This window comes from Arachis hypogaea, chromosome 13 (assembly GCF_003086295.3).
Source record: "Arachis hypogaea cultivar Tifrunner chromosome 13, arahy.Tifrunner.gnm2.J5K5, whole genome shotgun sequence".
NCBI lineage: Eukaryota > Viridiplantae > Streptophyta > Magnoliopsida > Fabales > Fabaceae > Arachis > Arachis hypogaea.
Genome location: NC_092048.1, coordinates 46,272,740 through 46,293,925, shown reverse-complemented (window position 1 = coordinate 46,293,925; position 21,186 = coordinate 46,272,740). Strand labels below are relative to the sequence as shown.

The 21,186-nt window shown below is 34.9% G+C and overlaps 2 protein-coding genes and 2 long non-coding RNA genes across 5 annotated transcripts; 3 read left to right on the top strand and 1 right to left on the bottom strand.

Moving 5' to 3' along the window:
- The first annotated feature begins 4,737 nt into the window (after nucleotides 1-4,737).
- LOC112738280 (zinc finger BED domain-containing protein DAYSLEEPER) lies at nucleotides 4,738-8,449 on the top strand. Its single transcript, XM_025788651.3, has 5 exons — nucleotides 4,738-5,125; nucleotides 5,260-5,327; nucleotides 5,741-5,959; nucleotides 6,266-7,206; nucleotides 7,387-8,449. Exons 2-5 carry the CDS (start codon nucleotides 5,285-5,287, stop codon nucleotides 8,305-8,307), a joined length of 2,124 nt encoding a protein of 707 aa, XP_025644436.1. The 5' UTR covers nucleotides 4,738-5,125; nucleotides 5,260-5,284; the 3' UTR covers nucleotides 8,308-8,449.
- A 643-nt stretch (nucleotides 8,450-9,092) lies between these two features.
- Nucleotides 9,093-9,782, top strand: LOC114925032 (uncharacterized). Its single transcript, XR_003812855.2, has 2 exons — nucleotides 9,093-9,350; nucleotides 9,438-9,782. It is a non-coding gene; the product is annotated as an uncharacterized lncRNA (long non-coding RNA).
- Nucleotides 9,783-10,028: 246 nt separating this feature from the next.
- LOC112738279 (uncharacterized) lies at nucleotides 10,029-19,502 on the bottom strand. 2 transcript variants are annotated; one of them, XR_011869702.1, is made up of 4 exons: nucleotides 19,255-19,502; nucleotides 19,029-19,117; nucleotides 10,520-10,758; nucleotides 10,029-10,386 (listed from the first exon to the last, which is right to left on the bottom strand). It is a non-coding gene; the product is annotated as an uncharacterized lncRNA (long non-coding RNA). The 2 variants fall into 2 exon arrangements; XR_003169339.3 differs by having other exon boundaries at nucleotides 10,459-10,758; nucleotides 19,255-19,501.
- LOC112738278 (oleosin G) lies at nucleotides 11,881-12,879 on the top strand. The gene has a single exon (XM_025788650.3). The coding sequence runs from the start codon at nucleotides 12,091-12,093 to the stop codon at nucleotides 12,556-12,558; it is 468 nt and encodes a 155-aa protein (XP_025644435.1). The 5' UTR covers nucleotides 11,881-12,090; the 3' UTR covers nucleotides 12,559-12,879.
- Nucleotides 19,503-21,186: the final 1,684 nt, after the last annotated feature.

Below are 21,186 nucleotides of genomic sequence, written 5' to 3'. Positions count from 1 at the left end.
TTGTGGTACACCATCTAAGGTATCTCTTTTAAAAGCATTTGGCAACTTGTCCATCCAAAGCTCTAGGAATAGAGTCAGAGAAGTCTATCTAATGGATGGAATCGATTAAGATTTGATCCAGTGCTCTTTCTGACTTCAAACTATTGGCTGGGAAAACTATAAATAATGGCATGTTGTGTATAGAGTTCACGGGAAGGAAGATTGCTTTCGCCTATTAGAGCAGAGGACATCAAACCAAGAAAAATTCCTAGATGATTTTGATTGACATTTCGGGCTTCAGGTATTCACAAGATTCCTCCGGGCTTTCACGCCTTAGGCCAACAACTCTAATCACTGACTGACAAATCCCCTTCTACTTAATTGAATGTCAATGTTTTCTTTCAATTGTTGGCTACTGTTGTTGAAGAGGTTTCTCCTGCAATGGATATTGACCGATCTACTTCATTTGTTTAAGTGGAAAGCTAGGGATCACAAATTCTTTCGCTTTTGGCCTTTGCCAGAGGTCAAATTGATCCTTCCTATATTCGCATGCCAGAAGGTTAGGATAGCTGAAAAGAAGTCCGTTACTCTCTAGTTTCAACCATTGGCAGGTAGGCCAGGGACTAACTTTAAGCTAGTCAAAAGGTTGATGCAAAGGAAGTACTAGTTCTTCCGTTTTCTATTGTTGCGTAAAATCCTCTTCTTTGTCCGATATGGTAGCCAAGGCATAAGAGCTATAAGCTAACTAAAGAAAGCTAGTAATCAGACTTCGTTCCTGTCTTTCCGTGGGGAAATCCTTATAAGATAAGAAAATAAAATCCTTTACCTTTGCTTACTCGCTTTCCCCTCCTTCGATTGATTGATAAGCTAGCGAGGAAGTTTAAAGATCAACCCTCTTCTCCCCTCAGATAAGGTAGTAAAGGCGGCCAGGAATTCTAAAATCATATAGAAAAGAAGATTCTACTTTACCTGGCTTAGCTTATTCTACTTCTGAATCCGGAGAAGATCAAGAAGAGAAGCCCGGGTATATAGACCTATAGCCCCCACCTACTTTCTTTTTCGAGTTAGCTAACACTACGCACTAAGCCACCATGGGCAGACGACCTCCTATCTTCTCTCGCTTCAAGCGCTAAGCTGACTTAACTTCAAAGAGTTTGCAGGGGAAATACAATAGCAATTCAATCCGCTACTTAATGGACTGCTTAAGGTGAAGAGGCATTCCCCGAGTCCACAGAAATGTTAGCTGCTATCGAATCTGCTGATTCTTTAGTTAGTTCACGGATAAAGGAGATGATTATCTTATAATAAGGCATTGACTCAGCCTTTAGATCAGTATCTTCATCTAAATAGTTAACTCGGGCTCTCACCTATCTTAGCCTTGTCGGGATTGGTAAGACGTACTTAGACTGATACTTCTGGGACTGCTTATGGGTCAACTTTCAATGAATTCAATCCGATCTGATTTTCCCTTTTAAAACCATAAGTCAAACTGAGGATAAGGTTGCGCAACTGTTGAAGAGTCTGTTGAAGTTTCATATCTTTCCTTTGCTCACCTCACTCGCTTATTGGACAGTTAATACTGACGGCTTGAAGTGATAGTTAGAGGTACTTTTCTCAACTACAAACCCTACATTCAGAGAAGTTAATAAAGATATGGATTCTTTTCCCTACATCTTTCTACTTCTTCTTTGAATATTGACATGACTCAATCTCACAAATGAAAAGTCTAGCCTACGAAATTTTCTCTAGGTGCTAAAGGAGAATCTTCATTGATAGTCCCCTGATTAGTGAATAGATGGGCAAAGCTCAATTGCAACTTCATCAAATAATAGAGCTGTGTGTAAGCCTTTAGACTTGCTTTAAGGAATTCCAAAGACTGAGTCTGACTTTTATTCTCAAGTACGAGCTTTTGCCCTAAGAGAAAAGACTATCAATCTCTGACTTCCTCTTCTCTTAGGCTTCAGTCCCCTATAACTGCTAAGTCTAATTCCATACTTGACTAACTTTCTACATCCGGACTTGAAGAGATAGAAAATCGAATCCGATCGAGCTTGTATTAGAGGAAACTTGCAGCTCAATCTCCTTAGGTGGGGAAGCTTCTATCAACAAAAGAGAAAGAAGAAGAAAGACTGCTTGTTGGTCATACTTGCTTGCCTGAATCAAGGTGGATTTTCAACAAGAGTCCAAGAGATGACCTAGTCGACCTAGGTTCGGAAACTTCAGTCCACACGATCCAAAGAGTCGATCCGCAGCTAATTCGACTTAGGGAGCATGTTAGAAGCTCCCACCAATTAGTTCAAGTGGTAAACTATATGCTTCTTAATATTCTGTATTTGAGTTCCAATCTTGACTAATAGACCAAGTATTGAATAGGAACCTTTTAATGTTGTGTGTGTGGGTCTGTAGTGTAAGTGTGTTGTGGTATTATAATACCTAAAATTGAGAGTTGTCTAATCTAAAAATAGATTTAAGAGGAGGCAAGTAGTGGCTCTTGACCCTCCAATAAATTTTAAATTCATGAGGTTATAATAAATGTATTATATAGAGTAAAATTTAATAGTATAGTAATAATAAAAAGAGTTATTATTCATCATGTATTAGAGTTTAAATTTCTCTACATACATTTATATTATGTATATTTTTTTATTTGATTTAGAATTTTTTTATATTTATTTTTTAAAATTAATTTTAACATCTATAATCATATAAAAAATACTTTAATATTATTTATAATAATATTGTTTTTTTTAATTGGCAATTTAGTTATTTTTTTATTATTTTTTTATTATTTTTTACCACTATTGTTATATAAAAATATTTTAGTATATTTTAAATTCACACAACAAAATTATTAGTGAAATTCATTTATATTATTTTATGTCATATTTTACAATGGTATAAAATATAAAAATTTAACTCGCTGGCACATAAATACTTACTAAAGTAAATTAATTAATAAAATATTTAAAAATAAATACTTTTTTATTTTGTTAGATATAAAATCATAAAAAATTATGAAAAAAATTATAAAGGCTGAGATAATTCTTTTATTTGATAAGTATTTATTAATTTTTTAATTAAAAAATTAATTATAATTATAACATTATATTTGATTATACAAGATTTTAATTTTTGTCCCTTTCATTATTAGATTTCTAGGTCCGTCCCTAGTCTAATCCATTGAAAATAAAAAAAAGGGCTCCTACCAACAAGAGAATTTTGCTTACCGAAGGTGAAGTCCACCTACATTAAAACTAGGGCTAGCAATACATACTCTATCTGCGAGTATCCAACCCGTTTAAATAAGGTAGACTACTCGATCCGCTGCAAGTAGAGTAGAGAATAGTTCGCTGCAAGTAGGGTAAAGAATGGTTCAAAGTGTATCCTATTATACCCTATTCGCACCCCTAATATATCATATATATTTTAAAAATCATACATATAGTGAAAGAGGTGAGAGTTGAGTCTACAACTTCTTTCAATAACTTAGTGTAAGTGAGTAACCACTAAATTAGTTAGTTAAATTAAAAATTTAAAACATTTGTATATTTATAAAGTTAACATAAAATAAAAATAAAATTCATATATCATTCAAAAATTTTAACATCCAAGTGTCATTTCTGAAGAACTTGATAATTATGTTATTTGTAACTTTATATTGGATTTTTTTAAGACTTTATTATTTTTAATTTTAATTTGAATTTAGTTTTTTATTTTCTATTTTATTAATATGTATAAAATTTGGAATGATTGAATTTTATATTTGCTTAAAAAAATTTGATTTTTCTGCGAGTAGGATAGGATTTAGAACTTTAGAGTGCAGATAGGATTAGGATTGAGAATTTCTCAACCCGTAGATAAGGTAGGGTAGAGTTTTAAAAAAATTTTCAACCCACAAATATAATTAAGATAGAGTCCAAACCTTAGTCTACCCTATCCATTACCAGTCCTATCTAAAACCAAGTTACACATATCATAGTTTTATACTTAATGGACTATGCTATGTGTATACCAAAATCAGCCACCAGTATAAAATACATACTAGAATATAAATATATATTAAAAATAAATTAAATCACATATATATTTATACACAAATATATTAATAACTAATTTTAGTGTACGAATATTTTTGATACTGAATTTAGTACCAAAGTCCCTTATAGATATTCCTTACTACTAGTTTGTGTCGAGCAGCGGAGTTAAAATTCACTCCCAGTCCAAGCCTAATTACTTTCATTAGTCCAAATTAACACCTCAATAAGAAAATATTATCAACTAATTATATGACATTATATTATATTACATCTATTAACTTTTTAAGGTTTTTTTTTTTTTTACTGAAGATATGGAGACTTGAACCTGCAACTTCTTAATTGAATATGGAGAGATTATGTCATTTAAGCTATTGCTTCTTGGCTTTTTAAGGTTATTATTAATTACATAATAATTACCAAATTGTCGAAACATTAAACAATATTAGGGATATTAATGTAACCATCTCCTGACTTTTAGAACTAAAACTTTTAAACTCTCTTAAGGGAAAAAAAAACATGTATCTTAATTCTTATGAGGATGATTTATTTTACTTTGGGTCCAATGTGAAATTAGAGGTGGGGAGAAAACAGAAAGTGAATTAAGGGAAAAACATAGTGGGCTATATATGGGCTAAGGAATAACGAAGAAGGCCCATTAATGAGTGAGTGAGTGAAGTCACATGTGTTTATGACGTGCAGAACCAAGCCACTGGGTAGAGGCGTAGAGCCAAACTGAGCGAATGACTCAGTGAGTGGGAGAAAGTTGGTTTAATTACTACTTTACCCTCTTTGCTTTGTCTATAGAAAGAAAATTTAGAAAAGAGCAATTGGGTTTGCGTTGTTTCACTCCCTTCTTTCTTTGTGGTTTGAGCGAAGCCGTCAAAAACAGCGAAACACAACACTCTCAGATCTGCAGCAGCTTCAATCTCTACGCCGACGCGCCTCTAACATTCATATCTCTCTCTCACTCTCGGCTCAGATCCCACGCCGATCTTCCTCAGCTTCCGTTCATCTTTCTCTCTCTTCATCGTAGCAACCAAATTCTGCTTTAAAAGAACAAAAAAAAATTGAATTTTGAGACTTGGGTTCTCATGAATTCCCCCTCTCCGGTATACCCAATTCCCTCTTTGCCTTTTCATGCTTATTTTACTTTGTTTTTTTTTTTTTTTTGGGTCGTTGAAATACCTAAAGGAGAACAAAAAATCTTCCTTTTTTCTGACTATTTTTTGTGCGGAATTTTTAGGCAGGTGACAGTTGGTGTTAGTTACATGGAGTGGGGTGATAATAACAACCACTACAAAACTTATAAAGGTACCTACTCAATATCCACTGTGTTTTCTGTTTTTTAGCCTCTTACATTTTCTTTTGGAAGACTCTGTACATTATTGGATTTTAGCTTCGTGTAATGCATGATCATGGTTCCTTTTTCAAATAGCGGGAAAAAGTGATGCTTTAGTTAAATGGTTGTTGTTGAGGGATTTACTTGTACATTGTGGACTTTGATCACCTTTTTCCAATTAAATCTGTGAACTACAGTTTGAGCTACTTTGAATTAGCATAACATGCTATGTGAAATCAAAGAAAGGGAAGTGGTTTTTCACTTCGGCATACTTTAGTTGTTAAATGATGTCTCAGTTTGAGTCTTGTTTTTCAACATCCTATCAATTTCTTGAGGATGCATTTTGTATGACTCTGAATTCCTTCTTCTCTTTTGTTTTGAGTAGGCGACCAAAAACCAATGATGGATGTGGCTCTCATTTCAAACATGGATCCAGTTAACATTGACCTGAGTTCTTCAGATAAGTCAGTTCCTGTTAATCCACAGAAACCAAGAAAGAAAACAATGACATCGGTTTTTTTGAAGTTCTTTGAGACAGCCACCGATGGGAAGACTCGAAAATGCAAGTTTTGTGGACAGAGTTATTCTATTGCAACTGCCACAGGTGAACTGTCTTCACCACCTTTTGTGGAGAAAGAGAAAGTGAAAATTTGTTCTGAGATGTAGATATTTGAATGTCTCTTTCTCTAAATAGATTTCTGTCCCCCAATGTATTTTTATTTCTTCTTTAGATAGTCTTTAATTGCAGCTTAAGTTGACCATAATCCTCATGGGCATATAGCTTTGAAACCTGATAAATGCTTATGAAACTTTGTTGTTTAAATATCTCAAGCTTTTGATTTCAATATTTCATAAATATGCTTCGCTTTTTTCATATATACATTCACTAAAATATCCTTTATTCATGAAGGCAATTTGGGACGGCATCTTGCTAATCGCCATCCAGGTTATGATAAGTCAACGGGAGAGGCTGTCAATAATGCAGCACCCCGGCCCACGGCTGTGGCCAAGAAGTCTCAGCCTCAAACTCAGCCTCAACCTCAACCTCAGCCTCAGTCTCAGCCTCAGCCTCAGCCTCAGTCTCAGCCTCAAGTAAAAGCAAACCGGGTGGATTATGATCATCTAAACTGGTTGCTGATTCGGTGGCTCGTTTTAGCTTCTCTCCCTCCTTCAACTCTGGAAGAGAAATGGCTTGTAAATTCCTACAAGTTTCTAAATCCATCTATACAGCTCTGGTCAGGTGACAAGTACAAGAATGTGCTGGGAGAAGTTTTTAGAAGCATGAAGGAAGATGTGAAAGCGATGTTAGAACATATTTCTTCCAAGTTCTCCATTACTCTTGATTTTTGGACTTCTTTTGAACAGATCTTCTATATGAGTGTAACATGTCATTGGATTGATGAAAACTGGTGTTTCCAGAAACTGCTTCTTGATATCTTGTACATACCCTATCCATGTGGTGGTGCAGAGATTTATCGATCGCTTATAAAGGTTCTTAAATTCTACAATATTGAAAACAGAATCATGTCCTGCACCCATGATAACAGTCAAGGTGCAATGCAGGCCTGCCATACATTGAAAGAGAACTTGGATGGTCAGAAAATAGGGCCATTCTGTTATATTCCATGTGCTGCTCGAACTTTGAATTCAATAATAGACGATGGATTGAAATCTGCAAAAAAAGCCATTTCTAAGATCCGCGAGTTTGTAATGGAGTTAAATGCTTCATCAGTGATCTCTGAAGATTTTGTTCAACTGACGGCAGCATATCAAGAAGGTTCTTGGAAATTTCCTCTTGATTTTACGACAAGGTGGAGTGGAAACTACCAGATGCTTGATCTTGTGTGCAAGGTACCATGTTATATTTTATAACCGCTTTAAATGAATTTGCCTGTGTTAATCTTGATCTGTTTGCGGCATCTGATTTAAATTTAAAAATGTTTGAATCAATGTTGTGAAATATGATGGATGGCTTCAAAACTAAACCTGATGGAAAAGTGTAAACCAATCTTTGTTGTTTTTATTTTGCAGGCAGGTAAATCAATGGGAGATGTTATCGGTAAATATGATGAAATTCTAGATAGCAGAATGCTTCTGAGCTCCGCGGACAAGAGTTTGGTTAACATCATGCATCAGTATCTTGAACCATTCTACAAGACCACAAACAACATATGCACCACTAAGGTTCCAACAGTGGGGCTTGTCCTTTTCTTCATGGATCATATATTAGAAACAAGTGCTACGTCCAGCGAATCGCGACACAGCCCGGAATGGCTAAAATCTGCTGCAGAAGGAATGACAGAAAAAGCCAAAAATTATATTAGTCAGGTTTCTAACATATTTACATATATGACGGCGATCCTAGATCCTAGAATCAAGGGAGAGCTGATCCCAGAGGGTTTAACCTCGGAAAATTTTCTGGATGAAGCGAGAACACACTTCATGAGAAACTATTCTACCAGTCATTTTCCATCCATGAGTTCTGGTTACAATGCACAAGAAACGGAAGATGGAGGAAGCGTCTCTTTTGCGGAGGAAATAGCTCGCAAGAAACGCCGAGCAAGCATGAACTCTGCCACAGACGAGCTTACACAGTACCTGGCGGAGGCTCCAGCCCCGATACCAACAGATGTCTTGGAGTGGTGGAAGGTTAATAGCACAAGATATCCTCGGCTATCCGTTATGGCTAGAGATTTCCTTGCTGTGCAAGCAACTTCGGTTGTGCCTGAAGAACTCTTCTGCGGCAAGGGCGACGAAATTGAGAAGCAAAGGTTCTGTCTCGCACATGATAGCGCGCAAGCTATTCTGTGTATCAAGTCGTGGATTCAGGCTGGCATCAAGTTCAAGTTCAAGTCGACCGAGATAGATTATGAGAGGTTGATGGAACTTGCAGCAACATCTGCTGCTGCAACAGATAACAGCCCTGCTAGTTCTGACAAGAAGCAAAAATAAACATTGTCACTTTTAGATTATATCTTGATTTGGGACCAAAGAATGTTTTGAAAACTTATTGTTGTATGTATTAGTGTAATGTATTATTTTGTACAGTTGAATTCTGCTAGTAACTTAACCTTGAAAGAAACACGTTCAACAAGCACCTTGTCGCAAGCAACAATTATTTTTTATTTTTTCACTTATGAACCTGTCAATATCAGAACAGGAATAACTTCAAGGCAACTTGGCTTATACAACTCTTAACAAACCAAATTACATTCCAAGTAGTTTGGATAGGTCCATAAGTAATTTCTTTTTAATTTTTAACTTATTAAAAATTATAGTATTAATATTTAGTATAATTTTTAAAACCAAATTATAATTTTTTAAAAAGTTATTTAAGTATTTATAAAAAAGTTAAAAAAAATAGCTTCTTATATAATAAAAAAGATTTTTTTTATCACTTTTAAAATAAATATTTTTAGGATTAAAAAACTAAATATAAAATAACTTATTTGTATGAGTAAATGGTTAAAATGGTTCCTGAAAGATCACGCGATCTCCAATTTGGTCTCCAAAAAATTGTTTTAATCAAATTCATCTCCGAAAGATTTTTATTTAGTCACGTTAATCCTTCCATCACTTCTCTTGCTAATGGCGTTAACGGAAGCTAACGTGGCACATTAGGATCCATGTCAGCACACCCCTATCCATCTCAGTTGTCTGTCAGTACGACTACTTTACGAAATTTCGTCAAATTAATCCCTAACTAATAAACCCTAATCCCATCATAGTGCATATATGTCCCCTTATGTTGGAGTTAAGTTGCAGAGGTTCAGAAACCAATATTGGAGGTCACCGGCATGATGGGTGGTGAAAACAGAGGTCGTCATAGAGGGATCTCTTGTCACTCAGTTGGTAACTATGGGTCTAATTCGTTTATGCGAAGAAAGAGGAAAAATAAAGACTTTATATGTCATTGTGGGTTGAAGAAGTTGATTGAGAAATCTGGAACTTTAGAAAACTCAGATAGATTGTTCCATACATATCCAAGATACCGGGTGAGTTGTTCTCATGAATTCCTTTATCTTTAATATTCTTACTAGTTGTGAGGGTTTTCAATCATAAGATTTCTTAAATTTCTGCAGAATGGCAGCCATTGCAACTTCTTCAAGTAAGTTGATGAAAATGAATATGATGAAAAAAATGAAGATGCAGAAGTAGAGAGCAATCATGATGAATAGAAAGTATACATTGCATGGAGAATGAGAAGTTTGGAAGCAGAAGTCAAATTTGCAAAAATGCTAATGACCTCTATGTTCATTGGATTGATAATTGTAATTTTAGTTGTGGGATTAATTTGCACATTTTGTATTTTCAAGTGATAGTGCTATTAATTTGTTCTTAGGCATGTAATGTGTAATGAACAAGAACGAATTGATATGTCCTATTGTATTCAATTAGCAATGAATTGAACAACTTGTTTTTTTAAATTTAATTTTAGCAAGATTATCCTTTAAATTGTAACCTGATTAATTAAACTTAAAAGTAGGGGTTGAAATTAACATTTTATGAAATCAGTTAACACATTACACAATTTTACCTAATTATACAAGATTACAATGATATGTAGATAAACTAAATATTTTCATATATTAAAACTGAAACAGCAATATTGTTTGATCATAATTATCTAATTGATATCCAAAAAGTTAACTATATTAACTTAATCAAAAGCCTAAACCAAAAAAATGGATTTAACAATGAAACCAACCACAATATTTTTAATGGCAATAAAAAAGTCTTATACAAAAAAATATATCACTAGTCCTAATTACATAATGTTTAGAAATCAACATTAAGTAGGTTTATCCTTTTTTTTAAAAGGTTTGAATCCTAGAGTAAGAACAAAAGTCATATAGTCTACAAGTCTTTTGGCAGTGACAGACCTAGTTTTTCCTAATAATTTCAATAGAAAAAGAAGCTGTTGATGTTGCAACAATTTGGGGGGAGGCATTTCCTCTGGCTCTTCCCTTGACAACTTCTAGTTTTGCGGGCTTTGCACAATTTTCTTCATAATTTCAACAAGAATTTCATCTAACATTTAAAAACAATTTCAGTTACAAATATAAACAACAACATTTAATTTTTTCAAGTTACAAATGTAACCTGTTGTGAGTTTCGTGTGTGTTGTGTTGATGGATAGGCATCTATCTGGTTAAGCACAAACTCAGTTGGAGCGTTTTGCTCGGCTGCGGATGGTGGAGGGAGTGAGTGATGTGGTTCAGTACTTAGAGCAGCAGGGGCAGCATCAAATGGAGGGGCGGCAATAGTTACAAGTTGCAGGCTTGCAGCTGCATTTGCCTTGCTTATTCCTTTCCCTCCATCTATTTTTTCTTTTTACAAGTTCTCTTGTTATGACCAACTTTACTAGTAGAACATGCACCTGATGATGGGAGGTCCTTCCATCTACAAAGGAATAAAGATAAAACTTAGCCTAAATTCAAAATGACAAACAATTCTATAATGTACATTATTTGATTACAAGAGTTTTGACAACAAAAAAAAAAAGTTCAATTCATTAATAATAGCATACAAGAAAAATTAGCATTTATATTCTTTAAGAGTATTATCTAAACAATATCATACAAGTAAATTTATTGATGGAGATATTATACATTGTTTCACATGGTTGTGCCAAAAGATTGTTTTTCATGCCAAAGTAAAACTTTTTTGGTTTAGCCCTCGTGCCATGTTAGCTTTTGTTAACGGTGTTAGCGAAAGAATTGACGAAAGGACTAACTTGACTAACTAAAAATCTTCTAGGGTTGAATTTAATTTAAACTTTTTTTTTCAAAAATTAAATTAGAGATCGCGTGATCTTTTAGAGATCGTTTTGACCATTTATTTTTATTTATATGTTATTTTTAATATAAATATTTATTTTTTAAATTTTTTTTTAAAAAAAAATTTAATTAAATTGTTTATCCAAAATGAACCTTAACATGCTCATCGAAAGTGGTCCACTTTTAAGGGGAAAAAAAGAAACATAACTTGATTTTTGAAGTTAAATCCCTAATAAGGGCATTGCCTACTACTATGTACTATCATTTATACAAAAAATAAAATAGGAAGAGATCAGAGAAAAAAAAAAAAAAACAAAATTTAGTTAAGAATATAAGGGATAAAATTTGTTTGCCTACCACTATTATTTATATTTATTGATAAAAATAGAGTATAAATATTTAATAAATAATAACATAACCAGTACACTAATTTTTTTGTTTTTATATAATTTATAAAATGGAGATAAACTCTAAAATGTGATGGGATTGAGATTTGCTGCATAGTTAGGAGGTGCAGACCAAAATTTTATATCAGCGTTTTCATTAAAACAAACACGCAAGCTTCGCTAACAATTTCTGGCTGCCACACCCCTTATTCATACAAATCTCTCCTAATGCCACAATATCGACAGATACAAAATAGTATATAAATATTTTTTAAAAATCATGTCCAAATTAACAAATTTGTTAGGCAGAGAAATAAATGAGTTAAAAAAAAGGAAAAGAAACAGTCCTAATTCGAGGCAAGGAAACGAGATCCCCATCCACCCCCACCGAAAAGTGCAAGAAAGAAACCCCACTTCGACCGTTCCACGTACCCTTCTTGCATGTCACCAAAATACCACCTTCTCTCTCACACTTGTCTTTCTCACTCTCTCTCTCTCTTTACACAACACAACACAACACAACAATACCACTCTTCTCTCTCATTCCTTCACCATCATTCTCAATAACCATGGCAGACAGACCCACCTTCCAAACACCGCTATCACCGCACCATGTGTTCCTCCGAAGGCTCCAAGATCACACTCCCAACTCCACCCAGCTCGCCGGCCTCTTAACCCTTCTCATCACCGGTTCAATCTTGCTCCTCCTCACCGGCCTAACCGTCACCGGAACCGTAATCGCCATGATTTTCTTCTCCCCCTTGATAATCATCTCCAGCCCTGTTTGGGTCCCAATCGGAACCCTATTTCTTCTCATAACCGCCGCCTTCTTATCCATGTGCGGATTCGGGATCGTTCTCGTCGCCGCCGTGTCTTGGATGTACCGTTACTTCCGGGGAATGCACCCGCCCGGTTCCGACCGGGTCGATTACGCCCGGATCCGGATCTACGATACGGCCACCCACGTCAAGGACTACGCTAGAGAATACGGTGGCTACTTGCAGAGTAAGGTCAAAGATGCTGCACCCGGTGCTTAGCTTCGCTCTGATCCGTTCATTCAGGACGCGAACCAAACCGGTGTTTGTTTGGACCGATTTGGATCGGGTAATGGTGAACCGGTTTTTTTTATAATTTTTGGTATTGTTATTTGTATGGTGTATAATTATTACTACTCTGTAGGAGTTAATTATTCCCTTCCGCTGTTATTTTATTCTTGCGTTGTTTCATTTCTTCCTTTTTCTTATGGGGGTTTTCGGGTGTGTGTAATTTTGATGAAGACATGAGAATTGCCATCAACATCCGATTATGTATTTTTTTTCACAAAGAAGAAATGATATCGAATAGCACTGTTATATTAATTTAGGTGTTGGGTTTTAATTTTTTTCGCAAAGTTTTGGAATAAATGTATTTAATTTGGGAAGTAATGAATTTAATTATAAAACCTTGTTCCTTTCCTCCTTATGTTGATCCATGATAAGTGGAAGCGTGGAACTAATAATGTCCTAGATTAGTGTACACTATAATTGTCTCTTTCTAAATATTAGTGTTTAATCATTTGTTGGATTATTCCAACATATCTTCTCTTAGGAAGAAGGAAATTAGAAAGGAACAGTTGGAGATATTGTTGGAGGAAACACTCTCAATCATGAAAGAATGGCCGAATGTGCAAGAGAAAGAGGAGATGTTGCGGCTGGAAAATCAGTTGACTGAAGCCTATACTATGGAGGAACAATTTTGGGGGATCAAAATACAGGGTTCTTTCGTTTCAAGCATCAAGCAAGAAACAAAAGGAATAAAATTTGGAAATTAGAAGATGAGGATAGACAATGGTGTATTACTCCTCACTACTGGGGCTAGAGCTCAAAGATACTTTGAGAACCTATTCTTAATAGACAATCCTATTGATCCAACCAAGGCATTAAGAAGTACAAGAAGGAAGATCTCAGCCGACACACAGGGGATTACCAAGGCTGATTATTGATGAAGAGATTAAGAAGGCATTGTTTAATCTTGAGGCAGTCTCAGGAGATGAGTATGTAGAGCCGCCAACAGTTTTTTTTGGAGGTAATAAAATTTTCAAAAGTTTCTATCATATATAAATCTATTAATCCCCAAAGTGAATAACGCCATGACAATGTCTCAGATAAGGTTTATTAGTCTAGCCACGATTTTTTTATAAAATTATCTCTAAAATTTTTGTTCATAATGATTTAGCACTGAAACATGAGTAAGGCACACGATCCGATAGAGTAGAGTTTTATATGGTTTTTATTGGAGAAATTGGAGTTCTGTGCTAGATGGATAGAGTGGATGAAGAAGCGTGTATCTATTATCTCTTATTTTATTATTGTGGAAAGTTCACTTTTTTTTTTTTTTTTTTTAAGCCAACTAGAGGGTTTCATTAAGGAGATTCCTTCTTCCCCTTCTTTTTCTTCGGACATTCGGACATGTTTGGACGTAATTTTTGAAAAAGTTTTTTTTTAAATAATAATTTTTTAAAAGATTTTTTACAAAAGTAATTTATATTTGGATATTTTATATAAAAATTTTTTTTATTTATCAATGTTTGGGTAAAATAAGATAAAAAGTATTTTTTTATTTATTTATTATGTGATAAATATTTTTTTTTTAAAAAAAGATCTTTTTATTAATGGTAATTTCTCACAAAAATATTTTTTTTTTATTTTTTTTAGTATTTTTAGTCAAATACATTAAAAAATAAAAAATAATTTTTTTTATTAAAAAAAGATAATTTTTTTGTATGAATTTAATGGCGCCCAAACCAATACTTAATATGTGCAAAGGGTCTTTTTTGTGGCAACTACTCTTATGAAAATGCCAAAAACATCTTTTTATGATGATCATTGTTTAAAAAATGTAACTTATTTGTTTAGCAACACTTTAAATAAAAGTAACACTTTTACTTCAAATAAAAATCAAACCCTACAATCTATCATCTAATAGTCAAAATGATGTATCTTCACATGATAACAATCATTAAATTTTCATTGGAGTAGCCACCCTTTTTTGTATCTATTCCACAAGAGAGAACAGGAATTTCGGCGGAACACTAGATGTCTATTCATCAATTATATTTTATTTGCAGACAGTTATTTTGCAACAAAGTTGCAACAATTTACTGCTTATTCTAGATATATACAGGAGACTTGGTGAACAATTAGTTAATAAATGACCGTTTGTACTTATAAAAAATGAAAATGCTGACATATGTACCCACACTAGATCGAAACTAAACTTGTGCCCACGCAAGATGCTCTCCGTGTGACAAAAGTACCTTACGTGGCACTTCAATCCTCTAAAAACAGAGTACTTTTGTCACACGGAGAACGGAGAACATCTTGCGTAGGTACAAGTTTAATTTCGATTAATGTGGGTACATCTGTCAGCGTTTTCATCTTTTATAGGTACAAATGGTCATTTATTCTTAAAATAAGGTTGCGAGAACCGGATCGGTCAATAAACCAGTAAGGTAACTGGTTCATTAGTTCAATAGTTCGATTGAAGTTTAATCAAAGTTTAACCAGTTTAATTAAATATTAAATAAGTTGAATTCAACTTATGATTTTAAATATTTAAATTCAATAATTTTAATCTAATAAAATTTAAAAGAGTAAAGGACATTTTCGTTCCTGACTTTTTTTTTTTGCGGACATTTTCGTCCTCAAGGAATGAAAAATACATTAAAGCCACTGATCTCTGAAAAACGTGGACATTTATGTCCTTCCGTTAAATTCAGCCGTTTGCACTGGACGGAAAAGGCTGAGCTGGCAGAGATGGCGTTGAGGTGGCACGTAACGGAGGCCAGGTGACATGGAGCATTTTGTAACAGGACATATAAGTCCCTGGAGACAAAAACGACGCCGTTTCGTCTCCTCCCCCAATCTTTCGAATTTCTCTGCCCTTTTCTTCTTCCTTCGTCCCTTTTTCCTTCCATTCTTCTTCTAAGGTGAGATATACGAGGGCGAAGAAATAGAATCTGGAGAGATATACGAGGGCGAAGATGATGAGGATGGAGATGAAGTTTTTGTTGAATGAATACACAACACGGAATCGGAATAAACCCTTGGAAGGGATGACTTAGGGGCTGTGACAATCTCCTCCATATGAGAAGAGGAAACTTTACGCCTTAAGGCACTCCAACTACTCTCTCTTGCAGGAAGATGGGTTTCATGTTCATCCTCTGATGATGGAAATGGTGGCACAAAACTTCCAACAATAGCTTTTTGGAAAACTTCATAATCAACATCATAGGAGCCCACTTTCCTCTCACCAGGCTGAACCTTAGCACTTGATTTGAAACTTTCTACTTTACTGTAAGATTTATCCATCAAAGGCAAGAACCTTGAGAATACTTCCCAGAAGTTAGCAGGTTCATGAGATTCCCTACTCACTTTAACGGGTCCTTCCGCTTTCTCATAGCGAATAATCTGACCAACAGCACCTCTGGCATCCCTTTCCATGATGGGATCACACTTCATACCAATCCAACTGCATGCACCCTCTTTTGGCACTGCAACAACTGGCAAGCAAACCCCATATTTGGATCGGCAATACCCCTTGCATCCTTCACCAACTGAAAAGGTCAAAAACATTCCATGTGAATCTCATTGAAATTTTCACTCCCCATCAGAAGAAAAACAACATCTTAAAGGTCAATTTCAACAGTTTTTTGGCAAAACAAACAAAAACAACATGGGAAAAAAGGGAAAAAGAGTTCACCTTTACAATTATGCAAATTGAGGACCCTCAAGCATGTGAAACCATTGGCAATGACGTTGAGGTCGGAATCGGTGACGCCGGGATAGAATGACCACGAAACGGACTGGGCAAGGTTCGATTCGAGCAAGCGCGTGAATCTATCAGCCATTCTGCGAAGCCTGTGTGGACCTGCACGCGCCGCAAGCTTCTTCCTTTCGGTGCTCTGCAATCGGAGCCACCTCTTACACACCAACCCGAAGATCTCCTTGTCCTTCTCGCTCTCCAGCTTCGCCAGGATCGAACGAAGCTCGTCGTCAGTGAGAGTGTCATTTATGCAGAGGTTCGAGGATCCCGATCCGACACTGTTCATTATTGTTCGTGCGGAGGAAAACCCTAACCCCTCAAGATTTGAGACTAATTTTTGCAGAGAGGCGGTGGCGCGGCGGTAGTGGGTCACCGAGAAGGTTGTCGCAGACGAACGGTGGGTGGAAGGAGGATAAGAAGAGAGAGAGACTAATGGGAGTAAGGGGGTGAGAAAGGGAAGAAGATGCGAAAAGAGAGGAAGGAGGAGGTCGCCGGCGTTGATGGTGGCTGACAGAGGCGCGGCTGTGCGGCGGTGATGGAGGCAGGGCCGAGGAAGAAGAATGGAAGGGAAGAAGGATGAAGGAAGAAGAAAAGGGTAGAGAAATTTGAAAGAATGGGGGAGGATACAAAAAACGACGTTGTTTTCGTCTCCACTGTCTCCAGGGACTTATATGTCCTGTTACGAAATGCTCCATGCCACCTGGCCTCCGTTACGTGCCACCTCAGCGCCACCTCTGCCAACTCAGCCTTTTCCGTCCAGTGCAAACGGCTGAATTCAACGGAAGGACATAAATATCCACGTTTTTCAGCAGTCAGGGGCTTTAATGTATTTTCCATTGCTTGAGGACGAAAATGTCCGCGAAAAAAAAGGTCAGCGACAAAATTGTCCTTTACTCAATTTAAAATTTTACAATTTTACCTAATAAATTATTTATAATTTATCAATAAAAATTCATAAATGACTTTAAACATCAAAATTTAAACCTAAATTAGATGAAATCGCACGTAAATGACAAACATAATGCTCAATAAATAACCAAAAAAATTTAACCATAAGCAAAAACATCATTCATCCTCCGTAATAAGCAACATCATCTCAGAAAATCAGCAACTCAGAATAAGTAAACATCAACAAAATCATTAGAGAAAAGGATAAATAGGTCCCTGACTTATCTATTTGTCCCGCGGACATTTTTGTCTTTGACCATTAAAAAATACTTTTAAGTCCCTGACCTTCACAAAACTTGGACGGATCAATTCCTCCGTCCAAATGCTTCCGTCAGGGACTGATCCGTCCAAATGCCTCTGTCAGGAACTGATCCGTCTAAGTTTTGTGAAGGTCAGGGACTTAAAAATATTTTTCAATGGTCAGGGACGAAAATATCCGCGGGGCAAAAGGTCAGGGACCTATTTGTCCTTTTCTCAAATCATTATAATTAACTCAACAACTCAAAATTAAACCCAACTTACAATTAAACCTAACTCAACAATTTAGAATTAAATAAGCAAAAATAAATTGAAGATAGAGAGCTTGGGTGAGAAGGGAAATGATGATATCTGCCACAAACAATGAGATCCCAATATTATTAATAAAAGTATTAACAAATTCTGAAAATCAGCAACTCAATATTATTAACAAAAGTACAAATTACAAAATAAACAAAAAATAATTTCAAGCAACAGTGTTTACCGTCACAAAGGGAGGAAGGGAAGTGATGGTGACGAAAGAATGGGAACTGTCGATGAAGACAAAGAGATAGAGCTCGGATGAGAGAAGAGGTTAATTGTCGGTTCGACCGGTTCTCTGACTGATTTTTTATTAGAAGATTTTGGAGGTCAATCAAATCAACCATGTGACCAATTCTCAATTAATTCGGTTGAACCGGCCTGATTTGATTTTTATAACTAATAAATTAATTATTTTTTTTAATAAAAATACTCCGCAGAGCTAGCTGATCTACTTGAAATTCTGAATGGGAGTACTCAGGATAAGTATTTGGGGCTGTCCTCTATGGTTAATAGATCGAAGTATGAGACGCTTGCTTATGTAAAAGGCAAAGTCAGCAAAAAGCTCAACCATTGGAAGAGAAATCTTTTGTTAGTCATTGGAAAAGAAATACTGATCAAGATGGTGGGCACTTCTATTCTTATATACACTCTTAGTTGTTTAAATTTCCTGGGTCTGTAATTGATGAGCTACATAGACTGGTGATGAATTTTTGATGGGGTTAAAGGTAGAGTGAAAGAAAGATGCACTAGATTAGATGGGATACGTTGAGCAGAGAAAAGTTTGTAGGCGGCTTAGGTTTCAAAGATCTAAAGGTTTTCAATCTGGCAATATTAGTAAAGCAGGGATGGAGATTATTAATCAAGCCTCATTCTCTATTCTACAAAATCTTTAAAAACGAATACTTCAGGCTCACCTCTTCTTTATGCAATGAAGGGGAACAAGCTTTCCTAGGCATGAGAGTCTCTTGGAGGGATGAAAGATACTTAAAAAAGGCATGGAATGAAGAATTTCAAAACATGGCTAAGTGAAATGGTAGGATGATTCTTGGTTTGGTGACGAACCTCCTTTCAGTGTTCTAAAGAATGAAACCAGTAAGTTTTGGATGAGGCAACTGATGGATGAAACGAGTTCATGCGATCTGAAAAAAATAAATGAAAATTTCCCAAACAAACATTGAAGGAGAAGAACACTTACTGGTATGGATTTACAATAACTCTGGAGTGTACTCTGTGAAAACTAGCCATGAACTTGCATATCATTTCTTCCACCCCTCTATCGAATTCCTACATGAACAATTTAAGTAAAAATGGAATATGGAAAGCAATTTGGAAGCTTATATGCCAATCAAAAATCAAAGTCTTCATATGGAAAGTGATACATAATGGACTAGCGATGAAGGAGAAGATCCATAAACGCATACCTCACGCTGACTCGATATGTCCGCGTTGCTCCACTCCACCGGAATAATTTCTTCACGCCCTTGTATTTTGTCCAGAATCGAAAGCTATATGGAATAAATCATCCGTGGCCAGCTTAATACCTAGAAATCAAGTTCTTGAGCTATGGAAGTGGTGGATTGAACTTGTGGATACGCTGACAAGAGGAAGAGACTCCAAGATGAAGATGGCTCATATTGCAGTACATTTAAAATCCAAAATATTGTCAATGAGATAAAAAATTATAATCAAATTTTGGCTAACTAATTTAATAAAATAATTTTAAAAATTATATTCATATTATTAAAAATTAGTTAACTAAAATCAAATTTTAAAAATTAATTTTTAACCAGTTAATCAAAATTAAAACCAAATTTTATTTGTGAAAATTGGTTTTTAATTAATTTTTTTTTGGAAAAATCGATTTGTTTATATAGAAATCGGTCTTTTAAATAAAAATTAATTATTTTTTTAAGAGTAAATATCGTTTTGTCTCCAACGTTTGGGGTAAGTCTCAAAGTTGTCCCTAAGATTTGAATCGTCCTATTTAAATTCCTAACGTTTCAAAATTGACGGCAGAACAAAATTGAGACGATTTTAAAACGTTAGGGGACTTAAATAGGACGAAAACGTTGAGGACAAGAATGATACATAGAAATAAATTTTAATTTTATTCTTCATTAATATCAATCTTTTACGGTACATAGTTATTCAATTATTTTTTAATCACATTTAACTAAATTACACTTAATCACATTACTTTTATTCTAAATCATTTTTTTATAATTTTACTCTTAAAGATTTTTACTCATCATGAAATGTTTGTAAATGACTAGAATCACATTACTTTATTGTATATGTATCATTTTTTTCCCATAGGTTTATGTACTAGTCATTCTACAAATATTTTATGATGAGTAAAAATTTTTAAGAGTAAAATTATAAAAAAATAAATTTATTTAGAATAAAATTAATGTGATTAAGTATAATTTACTTAGATGTGATTAAAAAATAATTAAATAACTATGTACCGTAAAAAATTGATATTATTGAAGGATAAAATTAAAATTAAAATTTATTTCTATGTATTGTTTTTGTCTCTAACGTGTTCGTCCTATTTAAGTCCCTAACGTTTCAAAATCGTCTCAATTTTGTCCCGCCGTCAATTCCGTTAACAGATTCCTAACGGCAGGGCAATATTGAGTCAATTTTAAAACGTTAGGGACTTAAATAGGACGATTCAAACGTTAGGGACAACTTTAAGACCTAACTCCAAACGTTGGAGACAAAAACAATACTTTATTCTTTTTTTAAAATCAATTTTTATTTTTATAAGCGGTTAAAAATAAATTTTTTAATTTTCTAACCAGTTAATAACAAATTTTATCGTATAAAACTAATTTGATTAATTAACTTAAACTAAATATAGGGACCTAATTGAAAATTTTGCGAAACTATAGGGACCAACAGAGTAATTAAACCATGAAAATATCTAGTGTTCTTATCCATGTACTTAGCATGTCAGGACCTTGATATCTGCTTCTAATGGATTTCCTTTCTAATATACCAACGCTTACAGAAGCTAACTAGAGTTCTCCTTCTTGCCTCCATAGTCCCATCATAAACTCCATCACTAGCCAAATCATCTAACTTCCTGATTTCATCCTCCAACTGCTATACCTTCAAATCAATATCACCAAACTTCTCCTCGTGCCATCTACTCAAAGGTATCGTCAAAGCCTTTAACTTTTCAGTAAATTGAACCTCTTCTAGACCCCTCCATTCCTCATTCACCATTCTGATAAAATTGTCATGTGTGAACCAAGAATCCAAAATGGCCTCGGCCCCCCTCTCAATCTAGTGTCCTCCATTATCAAAGGACAATGATCAGATAAACCTTTTGGCCCACCTTTAAG